This window comes from Rhizomucor pusillus (genome assembly GCF_041956525.1).
Source record: "Rhizomucor pusillus strain CBS 183.67 unplaced genomic scaffold VTP01scaffold_29, whole genome shotgun sequence".
In the NCBI taxonomy this organism is placed as follows: domain Eukaryota; kingdom Fungi; phylum Mucoromycota; class Mucoromycetes; order Mucorales; family Lichtheimiaceae; genus Rhizomucor; species Rhizomucor pusillus.
The window spans coordinates 135346-159347 of record NW_027192171.1 but is presented as its reverse complement, the minus strand read 5'-3'; the positions used below and the strand labels follow the sequence as shown (position 1 = coordinate 159347).

The 24002-nt window shown below is 43.9% G+C and overlaps 9 protein-coding genes across 9 annotated transcripts; 5 read left to right on the top strand and 4 right to left on the bottom strand.

Annotated features, from left to right (window-relative positions):
* Nucleotides 1-177: 177 nt before the first annotated feature.
* On the bottom strand, nucleotides 178-579 carry VTP01DRAFT_6168 (uncharacterized protein; the record flags this gene model as incomplete). Its single annotated transcript, XM_069385039.1, has 1 exon — nucleotides 178-579. One exon carries the CDS (start codon nucleotides 577-579, stop codon nucleotides 178-180), a length of 402 nt encoding a protein of 133 aa, XP_069234696.1.
* Nucleotides 580-1305: 726 nt separating this feature from the next.
* On the top strand, nucleotides 1306-3083 carry VTP01DRAFT_6167 (uncharacterized protein; the record flags this gene model as incomplete). The annotated part of the gene is made up of 7 exons (XM_069385038.1): nucleotides 1306-1388; nucleotides 1458-1688; nucleotides 1745-1864; nucleotides 1922-2042; nucleotides 2103-2345; nucleotides 2413-2646; nucleotides 2718-3083. 7 exons carry the CDS (start codon nucleotides 1306-1308, stop codon nucleotides 3081-3083), a joined length of 1398 nt encoding a protein of 465 aa, XP_069234695.1.
* A 2450-nt stretch (nucleotides 3084-5533) lies between these two features.
* Nucleotides 5534-7488, top strand: VTP01DRAFT_6166 (uncharacterized protein; the record flags this gene model as incomplete). Its single annotated transcript, XM_069385037.1, has 9 exons — nucleotides 5534-5850; nucleotides 5911-5944; nucleotides 6002-6073; nucleotides 6122-6303; nucleotides 6357-6528; nucleotides 6578-6693; nucleotides 6745-6861; nucleotides 6911-7146; nucleotides 7208-7488. 9 exons carry the CDS (start codon nucleotides 5534-5536, stop codon nucleotides 7486-7488), a joined length of 1527 nt encoding a protein of 508 aa, XP_069234694.1.
* A 347-nt stretch (nucleotides 7489-7835) lies between these two features.
* Nucleotides 7836-8740, top strand: VTP01DRAFT_6165 (uncharacterized protein; the record flags this gene model as incomplete). The annotated part of the gene is made up of 4 exons (XM_069385036.1): nucleotides 7836-7968; nucleotides 8026-8184; nucleotides 8244-8404; nucleotides 8465-8740. The coding sequence occupies 4 exons, from the start codon at nucleotides 7836-7838 to the stop codon at nucleotides 8738-8740; spliced, it is 729 nt and encodes a 242-aa protein (XP_069234693.1).
* Nucleotides 8741-8996: 256 nt separating this feature from the next.
* Nucleotides 8997-9859, bottom strand: VTP01DRAFT_6164 (uncharacterized protein; the record flags this gene model as incomplete). Its single annotated transcript, XM_069385035.1, has 5 exons — nucleotides 8997-9042; nucleotides 9096-9282; nucleotides 9348-9493; nucleotides 9599-9704; nucleotides 9763-9859. 5 exons carry the CDS (start codon nucleotides 9857-9859, stop codon nucleotides 8997-8999), a joined length of 582 nt encoding a protein of 193 aa, XP_069234692.1.
* A 1290-nt stretch (nucleotides 9860-11149) lies between these two features.
* On the top strand, nucleotides 11150-12101 carry VTP01DRAFT_6163 (uncharacterized protein; the record flags this gene model as incomplete). Its single annotated transcript, XM_069385034.1, has 4 exons — nucleotides 11150-11346; nucleotides 11442-11619; nucleotides 11730-11988; nucleotides 12052-12101. The coding sequence occupies 4 exons, from the start codon at nucleotides 11150-11152 to the stop codon at nucleotides 12099-12101; spliced, it is 684 nt and encodes a 227-aa protein (XP_069234691.1).
* Nucleotides 12102-14646: 2545 nt separating this feature from the next.
* On the bottom strand, nucleotides 14647-16276 carry VTP01DRAFT_6162 (uncharacterized protein; the record flags this gene model as incomplete). The annotated part of the gene is made up of 7 exons (XM_069385033.1): nucleotides 14647-14689; nucleotides 14752-14827; nucleotides 14893-15546; nucleotides 15610-15762; nucleotides 15819-16016; nucleotides 16076-16139; nucleotides 16196-16276. 7 exons carry the CDS (start codon nucleotides 16274-16276, stop codon nucleotides 14647-14649), a joined length of 1269 nt encoding a protein of 422 aa, XP_069234690.1.
* Nucleotides 16277-16728: 452 nt separating this feature from the next.
* VTP01DRAFT_6161 (uncharacterized protein) lies at nucleotides 16729-18490 on the bottom strand (the record flags this gene model as incomplete). The annotated part of the gene is made up of 6 exons (XM_069385032.1): nucleotides 16729-16822; nucleotides 16885-17033; nucleotides 17110-17440; nucleotides 17515-18242; nucleotides 18310-18381; nucleotides 18458-18490. 6 exons carry the CDS (start codon nucleotides 18488-18490, stop codon nucleotides 16729-16731), a joined length of 1407 nt encoding a protein of 468 aa, XP_069234689.1.
* Nucleotides 18491-22117: 3627 nt separating this feature from the next.
* VTP01DRAFT_6160 (uncharacterized protein) lies at nucleotides 22118-23955 on the top strand (the record flags this gene model as incomplete). The annotated part of the gene is made up of 8 exons (XM_069385031.1): nucleotides 22118-22205; nucleotides 22258-22419; nucleotides 22476-22492; nucleotides 22546-22609; nucleotides 22669-22775; nucleotides 22834-23040; nucleotides 23103-23334; nucleotides 23390-23955. The coding sequence occupies 8 exons, from the start codon at nucleotides 22118-22120 to the stop codon at nucleotides 23953-23955; spliced, it is 1443 nt and encodes a 480-aa protein (XP_069234688.1).
* Between the last annotated feature and the right edge of the window lie 47 nt (nucleotides 23956-24002).

The following is a 24002-nucleotide window of genomic DNA, read 5'->3' as shown; positions in this document are numbered from 1 at the left end:
TTCAATTTCCAAGGCTCAATGTATTAGTAAGTTCAGCAACTATATTCAAACATATAAAGGTATCAAATATCATTCGATATATTCAAATGCGTAGCAACGCCAGAGTCATCCAGGAAAAATCACTGGAGTCCTCTATTGCGTACTATTTTCAAGCTATTTACATCAGGTCTTTCCACATTATTGTTTCCTCCATTGTCGATAGTTTTGATGGTTTTGCGGCTGCCAAGGTGCTGTGGATGTATCATAAGCAGGTAAGTCCGCAAAAGAAGGCTCTTCGTAAAGGATATATAGCACCACTGCCGACACTATTCCTAGACCAGCATACAATGACTTTTTTGTCCATTCTTGCTGCTCTTCCGCTGATGCTGATTTGTGCATAGTTTCATATGTTGGTGTTGCTCTTTCCGGTCCTTTGTGCATAAGCTGTCTGTAAGCTGCGTTGATATCACGAATATCCACCCTAGCATCTCGATTGGCTACATCTGGATGATGCTTCTTGCATAACTCGATATATCTTTTCTTAATTTCTTTACGCGAGGCTGTCCGGGCGACCCCCAAAACTTGGTAAGCCGATTTCATGGAGAGTCATTCAGGGAAGAAAGTGTTGAGAAACAGAAGCACTGGCTGTCGAATTTCAAATCCAGAGAATCAATCACGGGTGCCAACCATACATCACGTGACTCTGGTGGCGATCATGGGATGAGTAGACGATGTTAAGCAGTCTTGGTATGTCGTTCCAATGGTTCAGGGTGGGGGGAAACAAGGCTGTCATGATTGATAGAGAAGTCTATTACAGAGAAATATCGTTACTTGATATATGTAATGAGATTGATGTATCATAGTGTCCTTATCCGCCACTGTGACCATCATAGGGATATCGAGTGTATTTCCCTATATTCGACAGTATTCACGCGGTATCGTTTGTTGTATTCCGCTCGTAATATAATAGTACAAAAGTCTAGCAGAGATGTACTGATGATACTATAAATAATATCTGCTTTCCACGGGATGAACGACTGGTATAATTCAGGACGGTTCAGCAATGATATTGTCAAAATGGGACTGCTTCCACTGGACAGACTATTACTGACAGTGACCCATTGGCAACAAATGGTCTATTAACAAGATTAACTTCAAATTTGAGGAGGATACACATTTGCACCCGGTGTTCCTTCTCTCAAAACACCAATAAGGCCATGAACGGGAAAACCCTGAAATTTTCTGAACTCAGCTGGCGTTGTTATGGGAAACATCATGCTGTGGAAAAAAAGATCACGCCTCTTTCACTTGCAGTTCACACAAGCTATGACAGAATACAGAATTGAGAGGGACTCGTTCGGCGAACTACAAGTCCCGGCAGACAAGTACTGGGGTGCTCAAACCCAGAGGTACGCATCGATGCAAAGTTTGCTCGCGCAGGGCGTCTGATAGGCTTCTGTAACGAACCCGCAACGTAGGTCTTTGCAGAATTTTAAGATTGGTGGAAGCAATGAACGGATGCCTCCCGATCTCATCCGGGCTTTTGGTATTCTCAAAAAAGCTGCGGCGAAGGCAAACATGGGCTATGGAATACTGGATGCCCGCTTAGGCGAAGCCATCATCAAGGCTGCAGACGAGGTCATTGCTGGCAAACTCTTTGATCATTTTCCCCTGGTTGTATGGCAGACAGGCTCTGGTACACAAACTCAGTAAATATGCCCAGCGATCATTCATTCCACGAAAAAGTACTCACAGTCTTCCGTAGCATGAACGTTAATGAAGTGCTGTCCAACCGCGCGATCGAGCTGCTTGGTGGCAAACTAGGTAGCAAGGATCCTGTTCATCCAAATGATCATGTGAATATGGGACAATCATCGAATGATACGTACGTTAAAGTTCGAATGAGTCGAGCCGAATGGGATTGCGGCTAACTTTAACTTAGATTCCCAACTGCCATGCATATCGCTGCCGTGGTGGCAATCAATGAAAAATTATTACCCGCCCTCGCCGCGCTGCGAGATGCACTGGATGCTAAATCAAAGGAGTTCAAGGATATAATTAAGGTAATTTCTTCTAAAATAAAAATACATAGAATCAAACCCATTCTTTGTTTTGTGAAATAGATCGGAAGGACGCACCTGCAAGATGCTACTCCTCTTACTTTGGGACAGGAGTTTTCGGGTTATGTACAACAACTCACTTATGGAATCGAGCGCGTCAAAGCAACACTTCCAAGAATATCACGCTTAGCAATTGGTGGTACAGCGGTAGGCACAGGACTAAATAGCCGTATTGGTTTCGATGTCAAGATTGCTGAGCTGGTGACCGAGATAACTGGATATCCCTTTGAGACTGCACCCAACAAGGTCAGAGATATAACAAGCCATATAGGGAAGGCCTGCACTGAAGTTTTCTGAATGATATTTTGTGTAGTTTGAGGCCCTTGCAGCCAATGACGCCGTCGTTGAATGTTCAGGTGCATTGAACACAGTAGCTGTATCACTCATGAAGATTGCAAACGACATCCGATATCTCGGTTCTGGGCCCCGATGCGGTCTCGGTGAATTGTCCTTGCCCGAGAACGAACCGGGCTCGTCCATCATGCCTGGCAAGGTTAATCCAACACAGTGTGAGGCCATGACTATGGTTTGCGCGCAAGTAATGGGGGTAAGAAAGCAAGCACTGGTTCTTTCAGTTCTTTGCATGAAATTCCTGACAACTGAGCGATACGGCTTTAGAACAACTCTACGATTTCCATCGCTGGAAGCTATGGCCAATTTGAACTGAACGTTTTCAAACCAGTAATGATCAAGAACTTGTTACAGTCAATTACTCTTATTGCCGATGCTTGCAACTCGTTCAAAGATAACTGCGTCGTTGGCATCCAGGCGAATAAGGAGAGAATCAAGGAAATTATGAACCAATCTTTGATGCTAGTCACTTCCTTGAATAGCAAGATAGGATACGATGCTGCTGCTAAGTGCGCCAAGAAGGCTCATAAGGAAGGTACCACGCTCAAGGAAGCTGCTCTAGCGTTGGGTGTAGTTACCGAACAGCAATTCGATGAATGGGTTGATCCTGCTCAGATGATCCAACCAAAATAATTGACAGAATATTCCCTTCATTTTGAATCTGAAGAACGTTTCCACGTGCGACAATGGTATATCTTGAATAGTCGGCGAATACAAAGAACGTCTAGGGTGCTTTTATTATTCGCCTAGCGCGTACAAAGATGGGAGTTAGACCTTTGAGAGAACCGAACAAATGGGGTAGAAACACACGAAAGAAATTTAGTAAGATTTGCTGGAGCCTGCATGACTTTATGCCACCTGGGCTTATCTCCTGAGTTCTGTGTCAATATCAATGCTGTACTGTCCGCCTCTTTCACTTTATCCTAAAGTTCCTGAACTTCAATCGTTGCATTGATCCATAGTTACTCCCTGGCTTCTTGGATAATGTATGTAACGACATGGTAAAATTTTCATCCTCGGTGATTTGGATTCCATGCGCTTTTATGTGTGTAAAACTGCTTCGAATTAGACACTATGGTGGCCATCCAAGTATAAAATCTAAGCAGTTCTCGCTCGCTTATGCAAGTAACGCAAGTCCGGGTGTAGCATGCTTATAGATCAGCGGCGGGAGACATCCATAGGGTTAAGAGCATTCATGAAAGGTGTATAGTTCAATAGCCACTGACTATGATTAACCTGTAGAGGGACAAGAGAGTTCGTGACATACAACGGAAATAACAATCCGTTCGAATAGCAGAAGTATACCGTCTTGATGGCTTGAAAATAGAAAAAAGCATAACTGGTGTCCTGGATGTAAACTCGTGCGGTTGGTACGGCAAGTGCATAGAGAATGGAGTTAGTAGTACAATGACAGAATCCGCTGGAGCATACATCACGACCTGCCGAATCGTGCTTCTTATTTATAAGCAGTCGACGCTCACGGGAGAGCTGGCGTAGAGGCAGACGTACAAGAGGCATGGAGGCTCCCGTACACCCACGGATCTGGTCACGGAAAGCAGTAGAGCCTGAAAGGTAAGTGAACCCGGTGGGTTGCTAATGTGCTTATTGCTTGCAAATAAAGAAGGATTCCAGCAGGCTACAATGCTACGTGAGAAGCTGGATGTGTTTCCCTTCTCGCTTCTTGCTCCATCAGGATCGAGACGACTCTAGCATGGAAAACATTTCCTATCAAACAAAATCAGTACCAAAGTTTAGAGCATAAATACTTTCCACCAACTTCACAAATAGCATCATCAATACCCGCCACGCTGCGCTTCTTATTTGTAAGCAGTTGACACCCCCGGGAGAGCTGGCGTAGAGGCAGACGCGTAGGAGGCATAGAGGCTCCCACACAACCTCTCCCTTGCAGTAGTATATAGCTTTACACTACTACATACCGAGAGCTTACACCGATCAGGAATCTAGCTTGCTGCTTAACAACCCTCTTATTTCAAGAGCGATCGCTACAGCTCGGTTTGCTCCAGCGTATGCCAAAACAAATATTCCACAAGCTGCGTGGCTGGCGTAGAGGCAGACGTACAAGAGGCATGGAGGCTCCCGTACACCCACGGATCTGGTCACGGAAAGCAGTAGAGCCTGAAAGGTAAGTGAACCCGGTGGGTTGCTAATGTGCTTATTGCTTGCAAATAAAGAAGGATTCCAGCAGGCTACAATGCTACGTGAGAAGCTGGATGCACTTCCCTTCGTGCTCCATCGCAATCGACTATACTTCGGAGACACTTTTATTAACGTAAACGACGTAAATTTTTGGTGATACCTTACCAGTTAAAAACTTTCATAGCTATAATTCTTCTAATCTTTGTGAAGTTTGCATAATCTTGTCTAGGAAGTTACGGCAGAAGTCCAACTGTCCACAGAAACAACGCATCAGCAAAGCGCTGTCGCGACTAATGGTCGGCTTCTGAATTTACTTGAGGCAACCTTTTGGCTGCCTCGTGCCTTGAAATTTACCCTCTTTCTCAATTGTGATCCCTACCCTTTTATTTATTGTTTTATCTCGCAAAGTATGTTTATTTTAAATACGTGATATTTTATATAGTTAACCAAGTTTTCCATAAAGATTCGGATATTTTTATCAAACAAAAGCCACGTAATTCAAGGCCCATAGACTAAGATCAGCAATCAACTGTGATCAAGAGAAAATAAGTATCAAATAAGAAAAGAGTCGTATAGACTGAGAGAGATATGATATGCATGGAAACTCTAAGAAGAATAAGGCCAAAAGGAGCAAAAACAAAATAGATGAATTTTGAAATTGGTCAGGAGAAGCTGAGCTTTCTCTATACGATATTCATGCTAACAAGTTATCCTATATTGCTTCTAGAAGAGAGAGGATTTATATATTACAGGCACCCTTGTTACAGTGTTGAGCTTTAGACTGTTGTCGAGAATGTCCGGGTTGTCAGAGGTCTTTGAGACTCGCGGAATAGAGGTTTTTTTTTTGGGATTCCCGAAACATTAATGCAAACCTCCCACCACTTTGCATACTTGTTCGCGCTTTTCCCAACGCGCCCTAAATTTCCATGTCTTCATACTTCAGAACAGTACCAATCGCAAACTGGAACCTCGAATCTGCTATCGAGAGCATCATAGAGAATGGTTCTGCGAGATCGCAACGTGACGCCTGCGCATTGGCGAAAAAGGAACTGAAAGAAATCCTGGATAATTCCAAAAGACCAGAGAAGATCAAGGCGGCACGGGCGCTGCTTGCTCAGAGGATTGACAACAGAACTGCCAGCGGCAAAGCAACTACTTCGGGTGGAAGTTCTATCAACTGCAACTTCCAGCATGCTTCGGTCGGAAAAGTATCCAATGTTGTCAATAATACGAACGTCACCAGGTATTAGGGGGATTTTGGAACAGATGACAGATGATCTTTAGTAAAATAAATTTTACACAGCCTGATACCTGAGAAGCGGAAATTGGAAAATGAAGTGAGAACAGATAACTCCATAGCAGAAGTCGATATGTCGGTAACGCTTAAAATTTAGGTGGAAAATCTTCTAACGTCACGCCCAATCATCAACCCATTCGAAGATACAGAGGCAGCTGCGGTAGCTGAGGTAACTTATTACTTCTTATTATGTAAGCCGTATGCTAACCATGACTAGGAAACGTTACATCTGCCTGAAACGCCCGCAATTCGTATCAATGAAGATGATGTTGACATAGGACGAGCTCCAGGAACGCGCTGCTCAGCGCTTGCTCGCGAGTTTTACATATATAAGAAGGAAGCTTTAAAAGTTGCTCAACGAAATGCTTTATATTTCGACCGCAACTTACATGACATACTGTGGGTTGTTTTCAGAAGCCTCGCGATTTCTTTGCTTATTTTTGCTCATATAGTGCCCTAAGTCACGTGCTTTTACTCAAACGATCGCAATATTCTACTATACAAAAGCAATCAATGGGAGAATATCATTTAAACTCTTTTTACAACAATTTCCTGGATACACATTGCAAATACATGAGCAGTGTAGAGTTGCAGCTCAAAACAGAGTTAGAACAGCTTGTCAAGGTATTTGATGTTTCATAATTGCGTATATATATCTCTGATATGCTCGCAGCCATTGAAACGACCGGGTGCTGACGTTCAAGAGGTTTTGAGACATTTACTGGAAAGAATGAAGAGCTTGGATCGCAACTGCTTTGAGTATCGAATTTTAAGATGTTTACAGAACATGTGAGTAGTTCAAAGTCGGCAACAGTCGTAAACATTACCAACAGTGTTTAGTTTGGAAGAATTTCCAGATGTCTGCGTTGAGAAACTTGGTGAGCACGATTTAATATGCTTGGTCATTGATCCGATTTTGCGAGCTCTGTTTTCATCTAGAGCAGTGCGTCTTCGTTGGTGAGTAACATACAAGTATACATAGCGTTATCAACTCATTCATTTTCAGGCCTGAGGTTAATGCTATTGAACGAATTTCAAGGACTAAACGAATTGAACGACCCGATGCCATGCTAACAACCATCGACTCGAACGTGTTTGGAAAAAGTCTTATGTTCGGCGAAGTGAAGCCCTGCAACGCTGACAGTAACTTGAAAGCAATGGATTTGTTACGATTAGCAGTCTTTGGGAAAGATGCGATTGATGTGAACAAGTGGAATAAGGTTCTACTTTTCCAGACAATTGGTAATTACATTTATCATGGATTTGTTATATGTGACAATGTACACCGACGCTAGCTTCGCAGGGCCATCCATTACATTTTATGTGCAAGCATTGATCGATGAAGGCGCGTATGTCATGTGTGAACTACATCAAATTCAATTGCCACAATCGATTAGCGATTTGCCACATTTTCTTGGCCAACTGGACTCCATTATGGATATCTATAAGACATTACAATCAATCCAGCCAGAATTGGACTCGGAAAGATGGCAAAAACTTTTCCGTGAGACACTTGGGACGCCTACTTTCCGCAGAATCGTGAACAGATCTGGATCCTCAAGACAATGCATTTTTACCTTTTAAAGTTGTTGTTGGTAACTAGTCATAAGTATCGATTTATCTGTTGCAACACCTCCACAGAATAAGCAAAGAAGAAGAATAAATAAGGAACTATGCATCAGGATCTAACAGTTATTTAGGTTGTTTCCTGATGAACGATAAACGGAAATATGAATGGGTACCTTTATATTATCAAAATAGTGCAAAATTACCATCATCCCTTGCGCTTGCATGCACACTTGTTCCTGTGGGTACGAGCAATCTACGCGGATGATTTGCAGCAACGGACATTGACAGCGGGAACACTGGAGCTTGAAATTGGCAAGCAACTGGACTCAGCTGCTCTTCGCCCAAAGAGCAGCAACAAATAAATGAGCCAAGCAGACAAGCATGCGTTCGCGACCAATGTCGTCTCTAGAGTAGTCGCAAAACTATCACGAGATGCAGGCTTCGAATCAATACAACAGATCGCATTAGAGGCTTTGACGGATATTGCAGAGCAACGTAGGATTTCGAACGAGATCTGCAGCAGGACTTCGTCTGACGTGTTACCACGCTTAGATCTGGAAAAACTACTGTCGCTTACCCATGAATATGCACAGCTGGCGCACCGGATCAAGCCAAATTACTACGACATTCTGCGATCGTTTGATGACAACAAAGTAGGCTTGCAAAGTCTCGGCATATATTTGAATAAGATACAGACCGAGGGAGTTGGTGGTATATACAGCGTTTCAGCCCTATGCTCTTCTTTGCAACGTTTTCTAACAAGTGGATAGAACCAATACGGCTAGAGCACGAAAGTGAGCCTCCAGAAGAAGAACCAGAGGAGTTCTTACCATCGGACGAAGAAGAAGAAGAGGAAGACTTCACCGCCAGATCATATGTTCCATCACACATGCCCAAATTCCCCAGCAAACACTCTTTCCAAAGAACACCTGTAAGTGAAATGAAGAAAGGTGCGGACGTGGAGCTGTCGGATTTAACTTGTAATTTCTAGGTGTATATACAACGACCTGATGATCCCCAAAAAGTTCGCGAACTCAATTCTCAACAATCACGCATCGTCGAAGAAAATTTGAAACGGTTCATGTCGGCAGAGAACAATTTGATACGGAAACATAGATTACCAGAGGATGCATTGCCTGAAGCCGATGAAGTATTACGAGTACCCATTGTTAATTATGAGACATCTATGCAGAGACGGAAACGGGCAAAGGCAGCTGTAAGGCGGCCTCCTCAGGAGAAATCTCCACCACAGCCTGCTACTCTGTAAAGAACTGTTTTCCAAGTATACCGCCACATAATCGAATAATAAAACCTTCTTTGGTTGCCAATATCACGACTAGCATGCACTCGATATAAAAAAAAACTATTGATCGCTCATTCTATTGTGCTCACAGAAAATTCGAGTACAAAAAGGCAAACGAACTTTTATATACGTACATTTTCATTGTTTCTCTACAATATGCCAGTTATTCTAGAATTACATGTATAGATCATCATTTTCCTATAAAGGCGTAAGATCCTTATTACTCCTTCTTTGACTTCTGCTCGTAGATCATGGCGGTGAAAGGACTAACAGGACTGCAATCAGTTGAATTGTAATTAGGTCTATTACAGGCACTTACCCTTCAAACATCAATGCAATCTGATACACAACAAAGACGATAGCAGTTAGCAGCAAACCAGCGGGGCTGGCGTGCCAGAGAGCAGTAGCCAAGAAGTTGAGAGTGGAACCAATGTACATTGGATTTTCACAAACATTGAATGGGAAACCAGTTACACGTTCATCCATCAAAATACCAAAGTAATCACCTAACAAGAATAGGCATTGTAAACCTTGCTGCAGACAGGTTTCCTCATGTATTCATAGACATTACCAAGGTATGTGCCAGTAACACCGAGCGCCCACATGGACGAGAGGACAAGAACACTACCGACAACGAATAAGACAGCGGCAGCAACTTGGAAGAGCAAGGATTCAAGGAAAGGATGGGTTGGTTGGTACTCCAGGGCACTGTTGTAGCTATTTATTTAAGAAGAATCAGTAACTTCTGTTGTCGCTCATCCACAAATTATGCCAAAGTCTCCCAAATTTCGCAAACTTTCTATTAGACACTGATATACTTACAGATAATCGCGGATGATACCAATGCTGAAAATTGTTACTGCCAGTGCATAGCAGCCTCGGTACGGGTTGCCGCCAGCAAGCTTGGTCAGCACATGGCTACGGTACTCTGCTCGCGGATTAGCTGACCGATCGTGGAGTTGACGCGTTTATGCAGTAAACCTCACCGGCTCGAGCAACAGTGTTCCAAAACAAGGGGTTGAACAGAATGTTTGCCAGCGCATAATACAAGGTAGGCTGTGAAAAGTCAATGAGTTCAGACATGACGGCTTAGAGGGAAAGAAAAACCCGGGTACAGATATCTCTAAGGATCTTTTAAAGTGGGGCACCAACGGGTTGAAGCTCGAGCTCCGAATTTTTGGGTTGCACAGGTTCCCTCGCTGCGCGCTGCTGCACCAAGGCAACGAGAAGTCCTGACCGGGAACAATGATAGAATCATGCTACCTAGTTTGCACATTACATTAAAGATATATGTACTGTCGATATCAACTTTTGAAAAGATCATGCTACTTACAGTAGTTTTACGGTATTTGAGCGACCAATCACACCACCGATGTCTCAAGTTCTTTAGCATCATCAAAACGCCGACAAGCATCAACAATTGATCCTTGTAAGCCGGCAAGATGAAACTTTATATGACGAGTACCTTGAATGTTAATACTCCTGAAATCTGACGTATTTACATTGGATGAATAGAAGAGAGCTTCGCGCATATGCAATCTCCTCGCGTCGTAATGTTTCATCAATCAGAACGGTGGAGGCTAAAGTCACGTGCGAATAGCTGGGAATATATTTGAGGATCTTGAGTGATAATAATCCAATAAAATGCAGTCAAACCTGTGCAGCCGACGATATCGATGAATGCAGACAGGCATCACAGATATTGGATATCAGGGATCACAATTGCAAAGTTGAAACAAAAGGAACACAAAAATTCGAAGAAAGACATAAAGATCACCATTACTTTATCCTTTTTCGGCCCAAACGCTCTTCGTCGAAAGTTGTGCGCGAGACGCATATTTCTGTGCTTAATTCCTAATCTTCTTTCAATTTTGTAATTGGCAGACGCAGGGGACTGCTGTCAGTATTCTCGCCGTAATAGCTACCTGTGGGACATTCAAAACTGGCTCAATTCCTTGACCCAATAGATGCATTATATCCATTGGAAAAAAAAGGATCCATAGAATGTTGCCAACTTGGCGGACAGTGGAAGTCTGATCTGTCCGTTAGATAGCCTGACGAGAACCAAGACAAGCCCGTGATCATCGACGACTTCAAGGAAAGAATGACGTTGGATGCGCCTTAGCTGGGTCTTCTCGGTAAAACAGAATATACTGTAGAAATCCAATTTGGAATTCTTATTGGTTTGTTGAACGATATGCCAGCTTTTGATTCAATGTTTTGGACGATGAGAATTCGCCGTATGTCAAGAGCTACGACGATATTTGACTTGTTTACGTGTTCCATTGGTATTCATTGCACAAGCATTTCAGACGATCCCGGGCAGAATAATTGTCGCGCGGTGTTGACCAGCTGGATGCATTGCCGTTATCCATGGCACAAAACAGGCGCGAGCAAGTCCAACAACGGCGCGCTCAACCTGATCATCAGAGGGATCTCTTGATTCTGATTTTGGAAGGCGAGCTGGATGGTATCCATGGGTTATCAACAGATGAGAAACCTCGTATATGTACTACACTTTACATTTATAATTATATAACTCGACAGATGCTGATATGCATCCACTTATGGTATTTGGCAATTTTCTTCTTGGCAGGTAGCAAAAACACGCATGCTTGTTCATCTTGATGAGGAACCGTGAAATTAATATCTAAATCTTTAAAAGGTCACAAAACAACGGCAAACGCCCTGTCTTTTGCCCTCCACTATTTGGCCAGATATCCGATAAACGGAGAAATGCCCGAGAGGAAGTTATCAAATTGCTTGGTGATGATTCTGAGGATGTTCTACCAACACTGGAGCGATTGAAGCAGGTCAAGCACATTGACATGATTATCAAAGAGGTATGTACAAACGCTTGTGAGTGTTAGAGCAGAAGAGAGGGCTCATATAGCGTATCCCAATGTTGTTTTTAGAATTCGCGTCTTCTACCGCCTGCTTCGTTTATTAACAGCCGAAGGGCGGTGCAAGACATGTACGCAGAGACCTATGCATTCCAAAAGACGCAGCTGTATCCGTTGATATATTGCCGATCCAACGTTATCCAGACATGTGGGTCAATCCAGACGAATATATCCCGGAAAAGTTCCATGAAGGCGCCGAGGTCCACCAGCAAAATGATCTTACTTGGCTACCCTTTAGCAACGGAGGACGCCAATGCATCGGCATGAACTTTAACATCGCGGAAGAACACGTTGCACTGTCTATGCTTTGTTAGTCTCTGAGCGAAAACTCTAGCTCTTTCCAGCAAGCGACTTATGCCTTTCGATACATAGTGCGCAAATTTGAATTGACGTTGCCTGAGGATTCGATACACAGGGATTAGCTTCATTTCAAAAAGTTCCAGAACGCGACACCGAAAGATCTTACCGCTGTGTTAAAAAACAGATATTGATTAATAACGATGATTATCGAGAAAGTTGTACCTAATTGATGTATTTTGAAGGCGTCTTGCGGACAAGCTGAGTAGGAGCGGCTAAACAATCCTTTCAGCGAATTGATCCGTGCATTCTGTGAAAAGAATACAATTTCACACACATGTAATAAACAACTCATAAAATAAAAGTACAATCCAGGAAAGCCAAGCTCTTAGTATTTCAGCTCATGACTTTATTAGAATACTTGTCATGTAAAATTTTCATCTCATAGCTGTTACCTTGCAAGAGGTGGCGGAGCCATTTTTACGCCGCCACTGTTCCACATCAGCGTTCTGCATAAGACGGAGCTTAGCATCAGTAGTTTACAATGCACAGCGGGTAACAAAGAAGCGCCTAGGAGATAGTTGCTGCCACAGAGGTTTGCTTTAAAATCCTTCACAGCTGTGAGCTAAATATACGTATGCTCAAGGGAAATATCTTTGCGCGTCCCAATTTGATTGGCTCTTGCGTCTCGAAAACGCGCGTGTGCCCATGAAAGGCGCGGGGCCCTCAATTCGCAATCCTTTGTGGGGGTTTCCGCTTTCTGATCGTCGCAAGACAGTCAAGATCGTGGATTCAACGGGAGCCGCATTCGTGTGGCTCACAAATCGCTCCTGTTATCTTCTGTAGATCAGGATCCAAGGAACTCCCGAGGCACACACCCGCTGGGGTTTATGGTCTTTCCCCAGCTTCGACCAAGGAAAAAAAAAGACTACCTAACCTGTAAGTCGCAAGAAGGCTGCAGCAATCAAGCCAAATCAAGTCGCTCACAGAGTTTTCTCTCCATAGTTTTCTCTCATAGAATGGTCAAGGCCTGTAAGTGTGCGAACTATCCACAGTTAAACGGACCCATATTCACATGCACTCTTCTACGCAGGGACGTAATGGTTTATGGCACCTTTATAGTGTTGCGGAGGAGATTGATCAAAGTCAAGTCGACTTCCAACGCTCCCTAACCCGGGACAAAAAGAGCTGCGGCGGCTTGTGGTTCCTTGTTGCCCTTCACACGAGCTGCTTTAATAGCTAGAAGAGAGGCGGCATTCGGCGGTGCCCTAGCAAGTTGGTTAAGTCAAATCCAAGGCTTTTCAAGGCGTTCAAGGCGTTCAAGACTGGATTGTCGTTTTTGACTAGCATCTGTCAGCCCAGCACGAGGATGACAGATACTACGCATAAACCTCATAACTTTTTGGGAACTGGCCGTGCCGCCTCCTCGTGGTGGTTCCTGGATACATCGTTGGCTTACTCAACGTGAACTAAACGGCACTCGTAAATAAGGATAGAAATGAATAAGCATGTAAATAAAATATTTTTCATAAAGACAAAACAGCTCTTTTTCATGTGATTTGCGGCGTAGTCCAAGCAATCCCCAAGAGTTCGCTTTTAGTCCATTTGAATGAATTCGTATGCAAAATCGAGAGTTGATGCGTAAGAGTTTAGTGTTTATTTACGATTTTGTATGTTTCATTGTGCAAGTTTTTCGATTTATTCAAGTAGAATGGCCATATACAAGTTTGCTATTAAGAAATCATTGGTGATAGGGCATAGCATGTTCTCATACAATGGTGGAGGCAATTTGTCCGTATTGCAAAGTATGTAGGAGACACATACAGAGGGATTGGGGGAGAGAGAGAGAGAAAAAAAGAAACAGAATTAATGGAGATGCCGGTTGATATTTCATAGTTTGAATGAATGCCAATTTTTACTGGAGTTGGGGCGCGGAAAGAAGGGATAAAAGATAGGTGCGAGAAGAGTAGGATGAAGGAGAAAAAAGATTTATGAGCGAAAAGGAATTTGCAGGTCTACGCTTCGTTGCATGGTTTACAACCTTCCATCGACATTGGCGATGTGAACCAGTAAATCGATAACGCATGTATAGTATCTATATTCATTGTCGTACCAAGAAATTAGCTGTAGACAAGAGTGAGTTTGTTATCTGTCAAAATTTCTTTCAAAAGGTTAACTTCACATTGACAAAGTTACGATTGAGGGAGACACCGGCTTTTGCATCAAATATGCTTTAATGCGAGTCTCCAATAAAGTCTGTTGGTACCACTTCATCTCCGTGTAAGCGAGAATGCCCTTCAAAGAGCCTTCGGACGCCTTCTCAACGGCAGCCTTGATGTCTTCGTTGGTGCCTTCTTTCCGAGTATCTGCCCTCGATCTTCGTGGCAGTCTCCATGATCATGCTCTGCAAATATATAGTTGTAAGCTTTTAACTCCTCCACTTAAACTACATAAGCAGTTACTCTCTGTCCGAAGCAAACCCCAATAATTAAGATACTACCTAATTCTAACCACTTCTCACGCAGCAACTTCCATCATGCATGATTTATGCGTATGTCCCAACACTGACTGCATTTGCGTGCACGAAGCAAATTCCTTAAAATGCAACCTTGACAAAAGAAACTGCAACATTAAGGAAAGATCCTTGACATCAGTTAATTCACCATTTATTTATTGCGATGGGGGATATCTTCTCGAAAAAGCAAGCGACGACCTAAGAATAGGATCATTAGTCTCGTCTTATCAAATATTGGCGACGTAAAAGGCTCAGGTTACATTTTGGATCCAATGTTGTTATAGTTCGACATGAAAGCATCTTCCAACGCAGATTGAGTAACGGAATCCAGAGAATCTTAAGCAAAATAGCCGCCTGTCAGGTATATCCGGGTCAAGTTAATAGAATACAAGAGCACTTACCAGACAAATTAGTGATAAACGACCCTGTTGCTGGACGCTCTTGATCCTCTACTGCTGCTGCAAACTGACTGGATACTGTTTGCATTGTGTCCCTTGCTTTCCCCTTACTTTGCCGCGATTGATCCAATAAACTTTGGTCTTCCTTGTAATTCGATGCTGTGGACTGCAGCTGCCTATCTGAACGGTCTGCACCAAGAAGACTATTACTGCCCCGCAAGCTTGCACGCGAATCTGCTGGTTTCCTGTGAGATGGAAGGAACGCAAGTTCCTCCATTTGCTCCTGTATATGCTCTAGGTGGCGTGCAGTTTCCGATTCATCCAACCGCTCATTCATATCCTCTGATTTGCTCTTACTATCATTGTCAGCGTCTGCTTTTTCGCCATAGCCTGAACTTTTCCTCGTCAAGGATGCAATCTGGCTTATGGATCCCTTAGGGGAAAAATATGGCTGGTGGATGCTGCTGCTTTGAGACGCCATGCTCTCGTAAACTGAAGATATGGGTTGCTTTTTCTCTGCCGTTACTGAAGAAGCCGTTGGAGTATGATTCTCCATGCTCTCTACATTGCTCTGATGCATAACATGCAGAGATCCGGGTGATTCGCTCCGAGCCCTCGGTGCAATGTTTGATATAGCCGATAAGACCATAGAATCGTCTTTGAAAACATTTATCAGTTGATCAGAAGCGCGCGGCATGTGACATCTTCGCTGATACCAACCTCGTCTATCCAATGGAGGCATATCATGCATCGTAGCTGGTGATTTACGCTCCTGCTGTGATCCAAATAAACCACTTTGCTGTGCAATGCTTGGACTTTCTGCTCTGGAGGATGTAGACGGGTATATGGCACTAGGAGGACGGGAGGTCGGTGCTAGCTATCGAATCAGCATTCGTGTCTAGATATATGCATCGTTTGTTTAAGCATACTTTGACGTCGACTCGGAAGTCTGCTTCTGGTTGAAGTGCTATGACGTATATTTGGAGATTGGGCCGCTGGCGCTGCTTTGTTGACTTCGCTAAGTCGCAGTTGATGGTGTATACCTCGTAGCTGAGTTTCGTATATGAAAGCTGCATGACGGATAATATAGGACGTAGGTACACCGAGCTGATCGGCGATGTAGTTCCCTAATGCACGGTAACGTGTAAATTTAGAGGGCTTGAGTAGCTTGTGATTTTACACTCACAATCAGTGTTCTTCTGACTCATATACTGCCATAGCTTATGCTCCATTTCAGCGGTCCAACGGATCTGTGTTGTACTTTAGCGCCTGCAGAGTGCTATAACGGTTGCAAAAGTATGCTTACAGAAGGTGGTTCTATGAAGCCTTCGGGCCGTTTGAAAGGGATTCGTATGACAACATGGAGATTGTCTGTTTCTAACGTCATGTCCACCAAAAAGACCGTGCTTAAAGATCATCCTTTGGCTGTGAGAGCAATATGCGGCAGATTTTGGAACCCAGCGTGGAAGAAAGGTCGCGTGTCCGGATATGCTGTATCCATGGCGCGTACGAACTCGATGATTACGGGATTGCACATGAAGGTTTAGAATATCCATATGGATACGGTGAGTGTGTAACATCGTAGCATCCAACCAAACTGGTTTGACGATAGTACTAGCGATGATCTAAGCAGAGATGATTCCTCTTATCAGATACGCAACGAAAAAGATGTTGATTTGTTCGATGAACAGGATCGTCGCAGAAGGGAATTGTATAAGCGGTAGTACCCCATTAAGTAAACTCGATTTTTAATGAAACAGGATGGAAAGAAATTTACAAGAGAGCAGAGATGTCTAACTGATGAAACGGTGGGATGCTGAGATGCGAACTTTTTTAATTTTAGTTGGCGCCAAACATCTTCTTCAAATGGGCGGTGCTGTAGGACTTGGGGCGCTCCAAGGGCATACCAAGAGCACGGTCCCAGATCAATTGGCTAAAAGGAGCAATTAGATTATCTCGTTTCAGCCATACCCATCTTATCACACAAGACTTTACCTAGTGACACCCAATGCACGGGAGACACCGAAGAGGACGGTGTAGTAGTCCTGTTCAGTGAGGCCGTAGTATTGGAGAAGGACACCAGAGTGAGCGTCCACGTTGGGCCAGGGGTTCTTGGTCTTGCCGTGTTCAGTCAAGACACCGGGCTACGGGAAGAGAGAAGGGGTCAATCAGAAAATTCGAGATCCGGATAAACTCAGCACGTGTTTCGTTGATACTTACGACAATGTGGTACAACTTGGAGACCAAGCCGAAGAGAGGGTCATCGGGCAAGTGCTTGAGAGCGAATTCGCGCTGAGCGGTGTAGCGAGGGTCAGTCTTGCGGAGGACAGCGTGACCGTAGCCAGGAACGACCTGACCACCGTTCAAGGTATCCCACAAGTACTTCTTGATCTGTTCCTCAGAGGCGTCAATGCCAATGGTGTCCTTGAGCTTCAAGGTCCAGCGGAGGACTTCCTGGTTGGCGAGACCGTGGAGAGGACCAGCCAAGCCGTTCAAGCCAGCAGCGAAGGAGAGGTAGGGGTCGGACAAGGCGGAACCGACCAAGTGGGTGCTAAGATAACAACAAACACAAGTCAACAAAACTGCCAACGACAGCCCCCAACAGAAATAAAAACCCAAACTTACGTGTGAGCAGAGACGTTGCCACCTTCGTGATCGGAGTGGATGGTGAGGTACAAACGCATAAGTTCAACAAAGTCCTTGTTGCCTTCGAAGCCCAAGAGCTTAGAGAAGTTGTACGAGTAGTCCTTGTCGGCTTCAATTTCGGCCAACTTGCCATCCTTGTAGACGTTGCGGTAGATGCGAGCAGCAACCTTGGGCAACTTGGCAATCAAGTCCATAGCGTCCTCAAAGGTAGGCTCCCAGTATTGGGACTTGTGGATACCCTCAGAGTAGGCCTTTGCAAAGACGGAGTCGTGTTGGAGGGCGTTGATGGCCAAGGAGAATTGGGCCATGGGGTGGAGAGTCTTGGGGCAGCGGTCGATAAGTTCTTCAACAAATTCAGGGATGGAAGAGCGAGCAGCCCACTCGGCAGAGAGAGCCTTGACCTGCTCCTTGGTGGGGACTTCACCGGTGACGAGCAACCAGAAGAGAGACTCGGGAAGAGGCTCCTCACCACCATCAGCAGCGGGAAGCAGCTTCTGGCATTCGGGGATGGTCAAACCACGGAAGCGGATACCTTCCTCAGGGTCCAAGACGGAACCTTCCCAGATAAGACCCTTGATGCCACGCATACCACCATAGGCCATGTCGACGGTGACTTCACCGAGAACCTTGTTGCCATATTCCTTGCGGAAAGCCTTGACTTCGGCTTGCTTCTCGGGGATCAACTCGGCAAGACGCTCCTTCAAGGACTGTTTCGAGCGACAATAACAGTAAGTAAGGTGCTACAGGTATGTTGGCTCAAGTGTTTTGCTTTACCTTCACTTGCGAGGAGTAGGCGCGAGCAGCGGTGGCGGAGGCGAAGCGAAGAGGAGTTTGGCGGGCAGCACCCTAGCATATATCTGCATGAGCAACCCTTGCGAACGATGACGCGTGTGCGGCAGCAAAAGGTGATCGAATTGTTTACCTTGAGTGTGGAGAAAGCGCGAAGTGCAGACATTTGTGACAAAAGGAGTTGAAGGAAGAAAAAACAGAAAGGCCTGGCGCGAGATGGTCTTTAAAAAATGTAAAAGCCGCCGGCGGCTAAAAGATTTCTGTCATTGAAAAAGCAAAGACCCCGGCTGCCTCATGATGTCAGCCTCTTGCTTCCCCTCCCTCCCCAACCCCATCACCCCGCCTGAAAGAACAAAAACTTCGCGGATAAACTGTTATGCGGTCCACCGTCTGGGGGGGGGAGTTCGTCCACCTTCCCCAGATTCATCGCAAGGCCGCCATATTCTTCTCTCGCTCTCTGCGCTTGTCAAAATCATCTTCATCGTCTTTGCTAACTCGACCAGGAACAAGAGACAGTGACACAAACAATCCCGTATTCTTCATTTGTCATAGCAACATGGCAGTCACCTGAAATGTCCATGCAGTCATTGCTCGTGGAAATAAAAAGATCCGCCGCTACAGACCGCCACACTAGCTGTTAGAATGAAACATTATCTGATCTGTAGGATAGTATTTATCCGTACAAGGAGAGAGTGAGTGAAAGGACATGTTATTGTCAACAAAAACAATTCGGCGTAATGTTTCACTGTAATTCTCCAAGGACGGGTAGAGACGGCGAATGGACAGATGATTTGCATCAGTCAAGATAACCAAATTCAGGTGTTACATATCAAATTGGAAAAAGCTGATGCGCACAAACATTCGAAAGAATACAGTCTTAGTTCGAGCAGGCGGGGGATCGTCCGTTCGTTTCTTGGAAAGCATGTTTTCCCACCCTCTTGTCCTGATTCTTCCGGCCCCGCGACTTATTGGAGAGCAAACGTTACTGGCTCCTGATAAGAAGCGGCTCAATCTTATCAAATTGATCAAAAGAGGAATGTGTTACAGTCGGGAAACTCTGCACACATGAAAAAAGAAGCTTCAGGGACACCAAACCAAATTCAGTTTGTCATTCCGCTGGTCAAACATGGATAAACCCTTTGTCAGCACATCACAGACTCGCTTTGCCCCCCTTTGCTTTTACCCATCTGAAAATGATTAATAACTGAAGCTTTCCCTTTACAACTTTGAGAACTGACAAATGCTTTTTTAAAAAGCACATTGTTTTCTCTTTCCTGGCAGCGTTTGTCCGCATTGTCCGTATATACGGCACCTTGCAATAAATCACGTTGTGACGAATAGGATGAATGCATGGATTTATCGGGCTTTGCAAAATGTATAGTTTGAACATTTAGTTTCAAATAGTCAACCATGACCTTAACCCTATAGTGCGACAAGTGCTACTGCTACGTATCAGGGTTCTCGGGAATGATGGCCATGAAGATAAATGCATTATTTATTGAAGAGGAGAAAGTCCCGCCATTTTTGCTTATGCTTATCTGATGCTCTACGTGAACCACGATGCAGCTTAGCCTTGATAAAACTGTTTCCTTAGAACAGGATCTTTGGGGGCAGCCGTGACTTGCGTGAAATCTGAGGTTGATTTCGTTTCTGCGACGTGTAGACCAGCAAATAGTTTTTCCGCTTGTGGCAGGAGCCCAGCTAGTAGAGCCGTACAGGATGCCCACAAATATTATAAGATCGTAAAACTGCTAAGGGACTTTTGGTATCTATGAGGGCTGCCACATATAAAGCGCTTAGATAGCAGAAAATAAACAGCGTCTTATTAAGTCACTATGTTTCAGTATAGATTGTAATTATTATGGGCCTAATTTGATCTGCAGCTGACAGCTTTATGCAACCTGCGCTCGCTTGCATCTTCACAACCATGCACAACGAAATTGGGATACGCCAGACAGACAATAAATGCCTGTAGTTGATGTAGAGGAAACCGTGAATATGGTTTACAGCACAAAAGCATGCTTTCAAATCGAAAACGTTTTTAAGATATCCATTTATGCTATATGACAACGATAAAGCAAGATTCTTTATTCAATAGCACATAATAGGAGAGTTGATGGTCCCCCATTTGTAAGCGCTTTAATCTCTACATCACCCCTTTTCGGCCTTTTTTTATCTCCTCTGTTTACGCGTATGGACAGTGTCCAACTCCTTTATCAGCAACACGCTTACTCTGTCCAAAGCCAAATCCGACCAAATTTCAATTGTCTGGAGACAGAATACGATTGATGCTGTAACACAATGCATAATGAAATACCGTAAACGCTCTGCATTGTTATGTATTGTCACTACCTCACCATTTGGCTTCGAGTGTTTTGCAACGAAAGACTCACGAAAGTATCCAAAATACATGCCGTCGAAGTTATTCAACTCATAATTCATTTTTCCCAAGGTATTTCAACAACGGGCAAACGAGTAATCTTGGAACGACTGACGGGACACAAGGTATACGCCAAGATGTAGAAATGCCGATTTGGAGTAGATTTCTTATTTGAAGTTGATGATGATAAGAAAGTCTGCTCGCTTGAGCTTAACAAACGGATGTTTCGTCTTGTGCGTACCCTGAAATCTCACACCGATTTCTTCAGTGGCTGTAGTTCGCGAAGAAAGAAGGATACCAGCCACCCAAGCATGGATCAGATAGCAACAAAGCTCCAATCGAAAGCAACTTGAAAAGAATCTTATATTAATTACTATCAGCTTTCAACGAAAACGACTCGATCAAAATGAGCACGTTGAAATATTTGGACTGATCAACATTTCTTGATACCGTTTCTTTGCTCCTTTGGATTATGAGACACAAATGAAATGTAGGCAGTCGACAAATGATATTACAGCAAAGGAGAAATATAAGAGTAAACAAATGCAATCTGGCACGAGCACTACAATTGCCATTGCGTGAAGAAGACCGAGATGATACCTTCATTGTAGGCATGGATTCGCAATCAACATTAAATTATCTCCTCAATTTTGTCCGTGAAGAACTTTATGGATACATGTTCACAAAGGTTTGGACAATGCCGAAAACTTATTCCTTCGCCTGTTCGCACACAAGCGGTTCATGAGCCTCTTGAACAATCGACATTTCGCTGACCATACAATGCGTCAAACTCTGATCGATAACTTCGACTTGCGGCGCTTGTTTGATATTGTGGAAGAACGAATAATATAGTCTTCTGCATCTTTACTGATGCAACATACCATGTATGTATCGAAAACAGCCATCAATCTTGCTTGGCCAGAATATAGCGGAAAGCACGGACAAAGCATTGGCACCAAGTATGAAATGATCATTTAGCAAAACATATTTTACATCTTTCAGCCCTGAGAAGATGTCTTATGACGCTAGTCAACTGACCATTAGCTATAAATCGCATCGCTTGGAAAATGAAATGGAGGGGCTTATTAGGAACCTCTTTACATTAGCATCGCCTACATTTGATATAAATGCTTCAGATATATCGGATTCGCATTAGCAGTGGTGTATCTGCTAATGATCAGCTTCACGCAGACTAGAATGATTGCTGCAAGCAAACATGGATGATCTACTTTCTTGTTATATGTATGAAATCAGGAAGAATCCAGTCTAGTTATTTCATAGGTTGGTATCTACAGCTATTGAGTAGCATGAATGTGCTAACAGAAAGCTTTCGGGCCCGCTGAGGTCAGAGTTCGCAAATTTGGTGTTCGCTTTTTCTGTTGAACGAATAAGAGCACTCCACTCTCCTTCAGCATGGAGAATGTACTACTTTGGGACGAGAACAAGGTTGGCAAATGGATAGCTTCCATAGGCTACGCCGCATACGAGAAACACTTTAAAGGTGCGTCGCCATTCCTTGATTCCTGACCATTGTACTTAAAACATTTTCACAGAGAATGGCATCACAGGGGATGTCCTCGTGAATCTCGACCACGAGACTTTAAAGGATTTGTCTATGCACTCCGTGGGCCAGCGTATGGACTTTCTACGTCATGTATACAACCTCAAGGCTTTGTGGCGGATACCTTTAAATGAATGGGATTATGTTCCTCCTAGTAAGTGCGCATATCATCTGAATATGCAAAAGCATGTTATTAAATTCACCAATTAGGCATCTTGTATGAGAACGTATGCATCGGAAAACTATCTCTCATAGAGTTGGCTGCTTATAGGAAGTGTAGGATTGGCTAGGTCAGAATGGAATGGCGGATTATCGCAAGATCGAGGCTGCTTTTCAAGAGAGAGGTACATTGGGTAAAAGCTAGAAGCTTACACAGTGTACTCATTGGTGTGGAAACTTGAAGATGGACACCTAAGACAGTTAACTGAAGATGTCAATCGCCTCGCAAACGAAGTGAACCGCCTTAGGGAAGAAATGTCGCAGATATGGAAAGCTTCTAGAGATAAAAAGGTAACGAGTATTTCTGACAATGTTGCGATCTGTTTTAACATGTGTCCGTCTGATGTAGCCATTGCCTGTTTTTGAAATTGAAAAGTCACCATCTACTCCACCAGTTCAGAAAGGATACCCTCAGTTTATAAGCAAATCTGGACACCTACTTACACCACCTACTGTACATAATCTTGGAGGAAGCGTCGATTATTTTACACATACGAGCAACAACGATGCCAGTAAATCTGGAAAGAATGTTGAATCCGCATTTGCCAGTGAAGACGTATGTAAAGGTTCGATTCTTTTTCAATGGTATCGCGGTGCACTAACGAGACGTATCCTTAGCACAAGACGATCCCTGGTGTTACCATCAATGATGGCGGTGCAATCAAAGTGTACGGTGAAAAAATATCTAACAGCTCCAAAGTTGATTTGGAAACTTCAAAGAATGTGCGGCTTTTACTGGACGATGCATGCTCCAAAGTCATCATGTCTGCTCTCAAAAAGTACAATGTAATGGATGATTGGCAGCAATATGCATTGTGGCTTCAGTGGGGTCCACCGGACAATACACAAGGTAAGGCGTATTCTAAGTAATTAAGACATCTACTTTATTCATATATTTTGGCTAGAGCGGCCGTTAGGATACGATGAAAAGCCGCTGCGCATTTCACACAAACTCAAGGAATCCAAGCAAAATCCTCGATTCGTACTAAAGCATGTAAAGGACAACAAACCCTTCATGCCGCCGTCGTCCGATAAAAACGCATTCACGTCTCCGCGTCCAGCCCCGAGGCCATCAACACCTCTTTACAGCGATGATCAATCTCAACAGAGTGCGCCTGCGGCCCCATACAGCAGTTCAGGATGGAAGTCATCATCTAACGATAAGCAGCGTGTTTTGGAACCTAAAACTGCAATTACGTCGGGCCGCGTTGGATTTGAAGTCATTGCACCTGTCATGTCATCCTCCATATCCACTCCAACTCCTTCGACAAATACTTCGAGTTCTAATACCCTAACACCTACTGCTGAGCAATCGTCTTCGACAAACACGCCAACATCATCTAAACGAGCAGGCACCATTAATCGTAAGCCTTCAGACAATTTCTTGAGCGAACTGGGTCTCGAGAGTGATCTTGCGAGTGCGATATATTCCATAATGATGGATAATGACAATAGCAGCAGCAATAAATAGTTTCTGTTTCACTTGCACCCCGGCTGGGAAATCAGAAAATTTCGTCC